Genomic DNA, 8,581 nt, shown 5'->3' with positions numbered 1-8,581 from the left:
CCGTTTACCTTCCCGCCGGACCAATACCTATTTATCCACTTGCACTTTGATCTGCTTTCGAACTGCTAGGTTGGCAGGAGCAGGGACTGAGCAAAGGGAGCTCCCCCCATCACAGGGATTCGAACCGCTGACCTTCTGATCGGCAAGCCCTAGGCTCTGTGGTTTAACCCACAGCGCCACCCGCGCTACATTTGAGTAAATATGATCTTATTTGGAGTTAAGGGAAGTACAGCTGTTTTTCCCTCCAAATGTGTAAGTTCACAAAGTGTCTAACTTAAATCTCTCACCATAAAGTATTGGTAATATACATGACATTACTGGAAAAAATATTTGTTTATACCTGTCCCATATTAGCAAGCAAATATTTACTATGGAACCCATAGTAAATACTGTAAGCCAATCTTCTCTGAGGTCTCCTTGACTAGCCTATTCAATTCAGATATTCTCAATTGCTTATATTTAATTGTTTTTGTGTCTATTTCCATTAGATCAGGCATGCCCAAAGTCTATTTTGGGGGCCTAATCCAGCCCATTGGTCAGTTTAATCCAGACCCCGTGGCAGTTTATTTCCTGGGGTAAAATCCTAAAAAACCTCAACAACTTCAACCCTAAATAAAGGTCAACGGCCCTTCACTTCATCAAATCTGGCCCTCTTTAAAAAAAGTTTGGACACCACTGCATAGTCACTACGCTTTCAAGCAGTAAGTTAGATAATACTGTTTAAAAATAAAGCCATAGGAGCCTTTCTTCTACTCAAGATCCTTTGTCCACTGGAGATGTAAATACAGTGGTACCTTGGTTTACGATCTTCATCTGTTCCTGAAGTCCATTCTTAAACCAAATTGGTTCTTAAACCAAGGCACGCTTTCCCTAATGAGGCCTCCCGCCGCCGGTGCCCTTCCACCATTTGGCTTCCGTTCGTAGACTGATGTAAAGTTCGCAAACTGGAACACTACTTCCAGTTTTGCAGAGTTCTTAAACTGTATAGTTCGTAAATAGGACTGTTTGTAAACTGAGGTACCACTGTAACTGAATATGGGAATGTGTGCTAAGCATATGTATCTTTCACTCAATTATTTCAACTGTGTTAAATAAAACAGTCCCCTAAGGAAAACATAAGATACCATAATCAAAATAGTAAAACATTTGTTGAAATAATTTTCTCTGGAAGAGGAACCCGAAGTTGCATTCGGAAGAGGCAGGCTTGCCCAGTGGAACAGATCAGTTCTTTTGCTCTTTGCCTGGCTAGTGAAACTACCTTCTCCCAAACATACTGTGCTCCCACCTTGAAACTTTCGTTGAACCTTGAAGGAGGTGGTAAATTATTTTGGATCCTGCACACAGAAACTGTTCTGGAAGAGTTGTGTGATTAAGCTTTCTCTATTATCTCCACATGAAGGTGCTCAATTCTATTCCATGTCAAATTCAAAGTTGTCTTTATGTTCCAGCATTTTAAATAGTTTCCTTTGCAACAAGCAAACAGTAAGAGATCACACAAACACACAACCCTGTAAACTAAAATTTAATTTTATTTCAAACTAGACATTTTTGCTGCATTGAATTGATACTAGTTGAACCTGAGTGTATAGCAATCCAGATACAATCCAATCCAATTACTGAGCTATCAAAATGTTATCAAAATCATGAGCTAGAATAAATGCGGCAGCACCACAGATAAACACAGAGAGAAACTGCAAAAAAACAAAACAAATGGTAATAAAAAACCCTATGTAACCATAGCTCTCATTTAGAGCTGTTACCCCACCACACCTGTTCCAGACATTGGCACAGAAGGTACATGAGAGGTAGAGTGATCAACCCAGTTTGTTAAGTTTATCAGTAATACTGAAGATAAAACAAAGCAAGAGGCGCACAGTACATTTCTGAACATCTGTACTGGTAGCATATATATATATACACATATATATATATATATATATATATATATATATATATATATATGCCAAGTACATGTTACAGGCAGAAATATTAGGGTGAGGGGAATTTCAGCTGTGTGGCAGCAGTTGTCAGAAGCTACCTGAACACTTTAGTGTTGGATGAGGTGGATTATAGTTGCTTCAATAAGGAAATGGTGAAGCATTGCATAGTGTTCCCAAATACCAGCAGCTGAATTCAGCAGAATACAGATTATCAGAACATCACCTGGAAAAGTTATGCATGTGTGTTTACATGGCTGGAACCTCTGGCTGTATATTGAGGCAGGTCTACACATTCAGTTTCAATACTGAAAGGGAGAAATGAGTCCTGTTTGGAAAACATCCAGAGAAATGTAACAGGAAACTGTGCTCCATTTATTTTGGAGGGTTTTTACAAAACATTCACAACTCATCACAAACTATCTGGTAGCAATGGACTCTTTCAGGAGCAGACAAACACAGAAGGGCATTAACTTGCAAAAGGCACTTGTCATTTGTAATCACTGGGTTGAAGCAGAACCTCTGCCAAGAACATCAAAAGCAAAACACTTCCCTATGCAGAATAGCTGTTCATACTACACTCTTCCAGATTAGTAACAATGAAAGGGTTAGTTAAAAAAGAAAAGAAAGATATAGAGCTTCCCTTTCCACAAGTGTAGAAATGGGAGCCTGGGAGACTGCTTTTGATCATTAAGAAATAATAATGCATTCTTTCCTTTTGAGAATTCATGAATCTAGACACTAGGTAGACATTACAGTGGGAAGGAGTAGAGGAGTGATATATTGGAGTCCGGTTTCCTGTTTGATATCAGGAGTGGCAGATCCTACTGAGCTGTAACCAAAAAAAGGAAGCATAATGAAACCAGCTATATACAGAATACATACAACTCTTCTCTTTTCCACCAATGCCTATTCAAAATGACATGAAAGTCGGATTTTAGCTAACAATTTGCTTCCTCAAACTATGCTTGCTGGCTAATGACAAGATTAGCATACTAGGTTTAAGCTGCAGCTCAGCCAAACAACAAATACTTTTTCTGAGCTCAGGGAGAAGTATGAAACAATAGCTATTAAGCCATTCACAAGGGAGGTGTAAAGTACTTGTGCAGTCTATTACACTCTTTTCAATGTAAAATATATAAGCAGCAAATTCTTTCCATATAAATTTCTCTAAAGATACAGAGGCAAGGAAGCTATTTGATTCCATAATAAAAGTAAACAGCGAAGCTAATCAGCAAAACAGAAAGAAAAAAAAAGGTGGTTAGATGAAGACCAAACAGGAGGACAGAGAGCAAAGCATTAACCATAATAGAGGAGGAGATCACAAAGAGTCTAGTGATGTTACTACTGTGCTTCATGACCACAGACATTATCAAGCCATTCAAGGCTTGACTCACAATAATTAACAGAACCCAAAATGAGAAACCCTCCAGGAACCCAGCCCCTGAGCTGCTTGACAGATGGATGATTATGTTCAGCAAAACACCAAAAAAGTAGAGAAATGCATTTTGGAGGTTAAGAGGCAGATCCTGGGTCTTCAAGACAACTTCAGTGTAGACTGCTGAAAGGCCAGAGATCAGGCAATATAGAAAGATCAGCACTAAGCCAATGGGGGTGATGTGCAACTGCATGTCAGAAGACGGCATGTGCTGTGGGTCCTGCAGGCCTCCATATGTATAAAAGGCTCCAGCAGCAATCAACAAGGAAAGAGCTAGCCACTTGCGGGCAGTCAGTCTTTGGTGCAAGAACATGCTGAATAGGAGGGCGGTGCTTCCAATTTTCAAGTTGCTGAGCACTTGGAAGGTACTAGGATCCATGAACAGCTGCAAATGAACTACTAAGTTGTTGTTGGCTGCATAGAGCAATGCCGAAAGAGCAAAGGGAGCAGCATGATGCCATGACACAGATAGTTTTTGTTGTCCGCAGCCCCAGATCATCAGGAAGACTAGTGAGAGCATCAACTTGGTTAACTCAATCAAAACCACCACAGAGGAGGCACTGAATGGGATCTGGCCATTTTCTTTACTGAGAGTCAGGAGTGGTGCATGGGAGCCATAGATAAAAACAGACAAGATCAGCATCAGCCCCCACCGGATTTTCCCAAGAACGACAGCAGCAGCTGGGCTGACCCGGCTATCACCAGTACAAGCGTTGTCAAATAACATTTCTCTGAAGTGTGGAGGCAAGGGAAACATCAACCTCTAACTTTTATAGGAGAAAAATGAAGTTAATATAGGGGTTTTTTTAAAAAAAAAACTGCTCATGGAAAGGCAGAAGTATTCAATGAATCAGAGCAATATGACACATTTGTGATGAGATTCACATGTCAGTATAATATGTATGCATGATTAAGAAAAAGTTTGGACAATGTGAACCACATTTTCTGGGTACATGAAAGGACATGGCGTGGGTTCCAGTTTAAAGCTGGCAGGCATGATGACCCAGCAGTTGCTCTATGTTCCATCAGAATGAGAATTCCATCATGTGAGTAATGCAGCTGTCCGAGTTGATAGTCAGAAACCATCTAATCCCAGGATGGCCGAAGCAGCCACCAAGACTTTTCATGATTGAATGTCTGAGAATACTTATAATCAGACCTGCTGAAATTTCATCTCATCCAATATAAAAACACTTCTGATTGATATGACTGGTGAAAGGGGAGCAGGAGTCATTTCTGACCTAAATTGAGTTTACATTGTTTAGAAAGCCTAATATAAGAGGGGTTTTCTGGAGTGTATTGCTACATGAGATTCTATATTCTAGTCTGGTCCTTTCCTGAATGAACTGAAATAGTCTTTGACTGTCTTTTCCACATCAGGAACTGCATAGGTTTGAGCAGCATAAACACCAGTACAAGTCCCCACTAAAAATCCAAGGACTGCTGACGATCGGAGTTTGGCTACAACATAGCCAGCAAGAAACCCTTTGAGAAATGGGGATGCCAGCAGAGAGACTTCCTGTAAAAAAAAAAAACATAAACATAAATGGGAAATTGAAACAGCCAACTGAGCACAACTAAAATGCAGACTGGGATGTGTTCTCATGGTTCATCCATTTTTCCTAATATGCTGGGTTACAATTCAAGGCTGATGTAGTATTTATAATCAAAGGAGCAAGCACGGTCTCAGTATTTTCCAGATGTAACACACTGAAAATAAACTACAGTCCCTTACAGGTATAATTACCGTATTTTTCGCCCTATAGCGCACACTTTTTTGGGGGGGGGAGGGAATAAAGAAAAAAAAATATCCCCCCCCGAGCTTCCCTCAACCCCAGACCCCAGAACGGGTCCGGGAACAATGGGGAGGTTGCGCTCAACCTCGCCATCGCTCCCGGAACTTGCTGCTATCCGAAGCCCGGGGAGCGCAGCGCTGTAGCCCGCTGTGCACCCCGGGCTTAGGGCAGCTATCCCCAAGCCTTCGGAGCCCGCGGGAGTTCCCGCCAGGCTCCGCAGGCTTGCGGATAGCTTCCTGAAGCCTGGAGAGCGAGAGGGGTCGGTGTGCACTGACCCCTCTCGCTCTCCAGGCTTCAGCGAAAGCCTGCATTCGCCCCATAGGACGCACACACATTTCCCCTTCATTTTTGGAGGGGGGAAAGTGCGTCCTATAGGGCGAAAAATACGGTACATTGTACTCTAATAAGTTACTGCAGGCATAGGCGAATTCCGGCCCTCCAGATGTTTGGGACTACAATTTCCATCATCCCTGATCATTGGTCCTGTTAGCTAGCGATGATGGAAATTGTAGTCCCAAACATATGGAGAGCTAGAGTTTGCCTATGCCTGAGTTACTGGGCCAGACATATCAAGCACATTATTAATGACTTTTGAGAGACAAATACGGTGACAGACTTGGAGAAATCAGTATTAAACAGCCCCACTTTTACCTGTCCTACTCCAGCCTGTACCTCATTTTCGACTCTTCGTTTCAAGCTTTCCAATTGATCCTTCAAAAAAGCAAGATCTTTCAGCTTTGGCAGAGAGTCCTATACATTGGAAACATAAATGACATATTCCAAATTGCATGCACACATGCATTTTAGTATCTTTGTTATAGAAAGCAAATATCTAAGAGGAAAGGCACAGTCTAGAAATTCTAATGGGATGTCTAATACAAGACCAGTATTCTGTTTCTGGCTATCACTGCCACCACATCAGAGGGGGCACTTTAGGTAGTTTTTACTCTCCAACTTCTATCCCAGGTGCTTCTATCCACAATGAGTTCTATACAATAGTATAAAGCAATTTAGTATGATGCTGTTTTGGGTGTGGGAAATGGACTTGATCAGTGGATTAATTTTCAAATATTAACTTGTGTTATAAATCAATGAAAAAAATCATCTGTCTAGTCTTTTTATACTTTGCTGCCATGAACAATTATAGGCTGCATATGGATAGCTCAGTATTTTAGTCCGGATAGGTTAACAAAAGACATGCATTTCGATTTCATTTTTATACAGCTAGAATTTTCTGGATAAAAAAATTATTTTTTTTGGGGGGGGGAGTTATTTTAGTTTTTTACCAAAACTGAAAATGTCAACATTTATTTATTTATTCATTCCATTTATACTCCACCCTTCCTCCCGACAGAACCCACTTCAAGTTCCGTCTTATACAAGCAAGTGCCCATGTTCACACAAGCAGTTTCGTGTTTTCGTTTTCCCTCACTTGATACGTCTCTGTTCTACCTTAGCACCCAAACTAGGCCTAAGAGGCAGTTTAAAAAAAAGCAAGAAAGTTCCAAAGAGGCAGTTTACAAAAAAAGAAAAGAAAAGCCAAAGATCATCAAGAAAGCTACAACCCCCCCCCCAAAAAAAAATAAACTCCACAGAAGTACCAGGAAAACATGGGTAAGCAGAAGCTAAAAGTGCGGGTGTTAAAAAAGGGGAGCTAGCAGGGCTTCCTGAAAGAGGCCGCATCCCAAGGAGAGTCACGTTCTGGCTTCCGCCCCGAAGCTGCCCCGCTTCCCCTCAGGCACGACGACTCCCGAGTAAACGGGGCCGCAAAGGCTCCCTCCCCCCCCCCCGCACTTGCAGGCCCCGCCACCCCCGAGAAGCCAAGGAGGCCGCGAGCGCCTTCCTCCCGCCACCCCGAGAGGACGAGGCCGGTACCTTGTCGTCCGCCATCTTCCTCGCGGCTCCGCCCTCCGCAGGCGCCGCCCTGGCTTCCGGACCGGCCTTCTCCGCTTCCTCCGGCTCCTCTACCCCTGCGAGGGGGGCTCTGAGGGCCGCTCCCCTCAGAGGAGGAAGGGCCCGTGAGGGTCACTTAGTCCAGCCCCCTGCTAGGCGGGACTCAAGGGAAAGGAAGAGAGGCTGGGGACGGGGATTCACACGTTACGCGTGTCGCCCGGCGCCTCCATTGCCAGCGCCAGGCGGAAACGCTTCTCCTCAGCCAGGTTCACATTCCATGGCTTTTTATATGTGCTTGTTTTGTTATGAATTTTGCGGTATACAAATTTAAGAAGTCATAATAGCAACCATTTCCACATGAAGCAACGTCTAAGTAAGAAGAAGAAGAACTGCTTCGATTTCCGCGGCTTCCCAAGGCTGATCCGGAAGATCCCTATCCAACCAGCGAGGAGGTTTACTCTACAGATTCTTGTGTCTATGGATTCAGTTTAGCTGCCTCCCGACGGCGTTCTCCTGCCGCAGCGTCGGCACGTGCTCCTGACGTCAGTTTTGCGTCGCCCTCGCCGAGCGGGGCGCTCGTTAAGTTTTGTTTTTCGGCTCAGGAATAGGCGCGGGGCGAAGCGGCAGCGGGAGCAGCCATCTTGGTTGTCGCGACCCCTTAAAGGTCCCAGGGACCTGATGGCGCCGCTCTGCCGCTGCCGGGCCCCCTTGTCCTCCTCTCACACGGTCTGAGCTGCTGCCTCCGTGACTGAGGGGGATGCGGGGCTTGCGGTGGAAAAAAATAAATCAGTAAATAAATAGGAAACTAAACATCAGGTAGCAGCCTAGCGCAGTTGCATCGTAGCTGGAAGAGTTCTTGCTGCCGCAGCATAACACACAGACATGCAGACAAACCACGAAATGACCAGTCTTGTGGCGCCACAGAGACTAAAGGATTGACCATGAGATAATTTACTACGGTCCAAGACCAGCTCACGTAACATAACACAATAAAAACAGCGTTCATAAAGATAAAATATACAATCAGAGCAGATTGCAGCATTAGCTCATGAGTTAAAATTGAGATATATACAGGTGATAGACTACATGGGACTGGCAGAATCCGAAACCAGGGAAGAGAGACGGCGGAAGAAGATTGGAAGAAATTTAAGGACTATCTTGGGAAATAATATAAAATTAGGGAATGTTAGATTGATGTTGGATAGAATCTAAGTGGTTAACAGCTGTAATGATAAAGATAATTGGGGAAAAAAGAAGAACGAAAGGTGTAAAATTAAGTGAAAATTAAGGGTGAGGATTTGCTGAATGAATAATTTGAATTGGAATACAAAAAGGGGAGGTATGAGGAGGTCCGAGAAATAAGTCAAAAGAAAATAAGTGAATGAAATTATATGTGTTTTGTATTTTTGTTTTTTGTCTTTTTTGTATAAACTTTGAAAAGTTAATAAATATTTTTTAAAAAAAAAATAAAATTGAGATATATACATACACCCGTACAACTGAGATTTGGGCTACCA

General features: G+C 42.9%; 2 protein-coding genes across 3 annotated transcripts; both read right to left on the bottom strand.

Annotated features, from left to right (window-relative positions):
- Positions 1–1,511: 1,511 nt before the first annotated feature.
- SLC35A4 (solute carrier family 35 member A4) lies at positions 1,512–4,132 on the bottom strand (the record flags this gene model as incomplete). Its single annotated transcript, XM_082234626.1, has 1 exon — positions 1,512–4,132. The coding sequence occupies one exon, from the start codon at positions 4,130–4,132 to the stop codon at positions 3,131–3,133; it is 1,002 nt and encodes a 333-aa protein (XP_082090752.1). The 3' UTR covers positions 1,512–3,130.
- Positions 4,133–4,696: 564 nt separating this feature from the next.
- Positions 4,697–7,165, bottom strand: LOC309538820 (SLC35A4 upstream microprotein; the record flags this gene model as incomplete). 2 transcript variants are annotated; one of them, XM_082234727.1, is made up of 3 exons in its annotated part: positions 7,047–7,165; positions 5,823–5,921; positions 4,697–4,894 (listed from the first exon to the last, which is right to left on the bottom strand). In XM_082234727.1, exons 1-3 carry the CDS (start codon positions 7,059–7,061, stop codon positions 4,697–4,699), a joined length of 312 nt encoding a protein of 103 aa, XP_082090853.1. In that variant the 5' UTR covers positions 7,062–7,165. The 2 variants fall into 2 exon arrangements, with proteins under 2 accessions (XP_082090853.1, XP_082090854.1); XM_082234728.1 differs by having other exon boundaries at positions 5,823–5,882; positions 7,047–7,133.
- Between the last annotated feature and the right edge of the window lie 1,416 nt (positions 7,166–8,581).

This window comes from Podarcis vaucheri (assembly GCF_965113315.1).
Source record: "Podarcis vaucheri genome assembly, chromosome: 8".
Taxonomy (NCBI): domain Eukaryota; kingdom Metazoa; phylum Chordata; class Lepidosauria; order Squamata; family Lacertidae; genus Podarcis; species Podarcis vaucheri.
The sequence above is the reverse complement of the archived record's forward strand: the minus strand, read 5'-3'. Positions and strand labels throughout refer to the sequence as shown.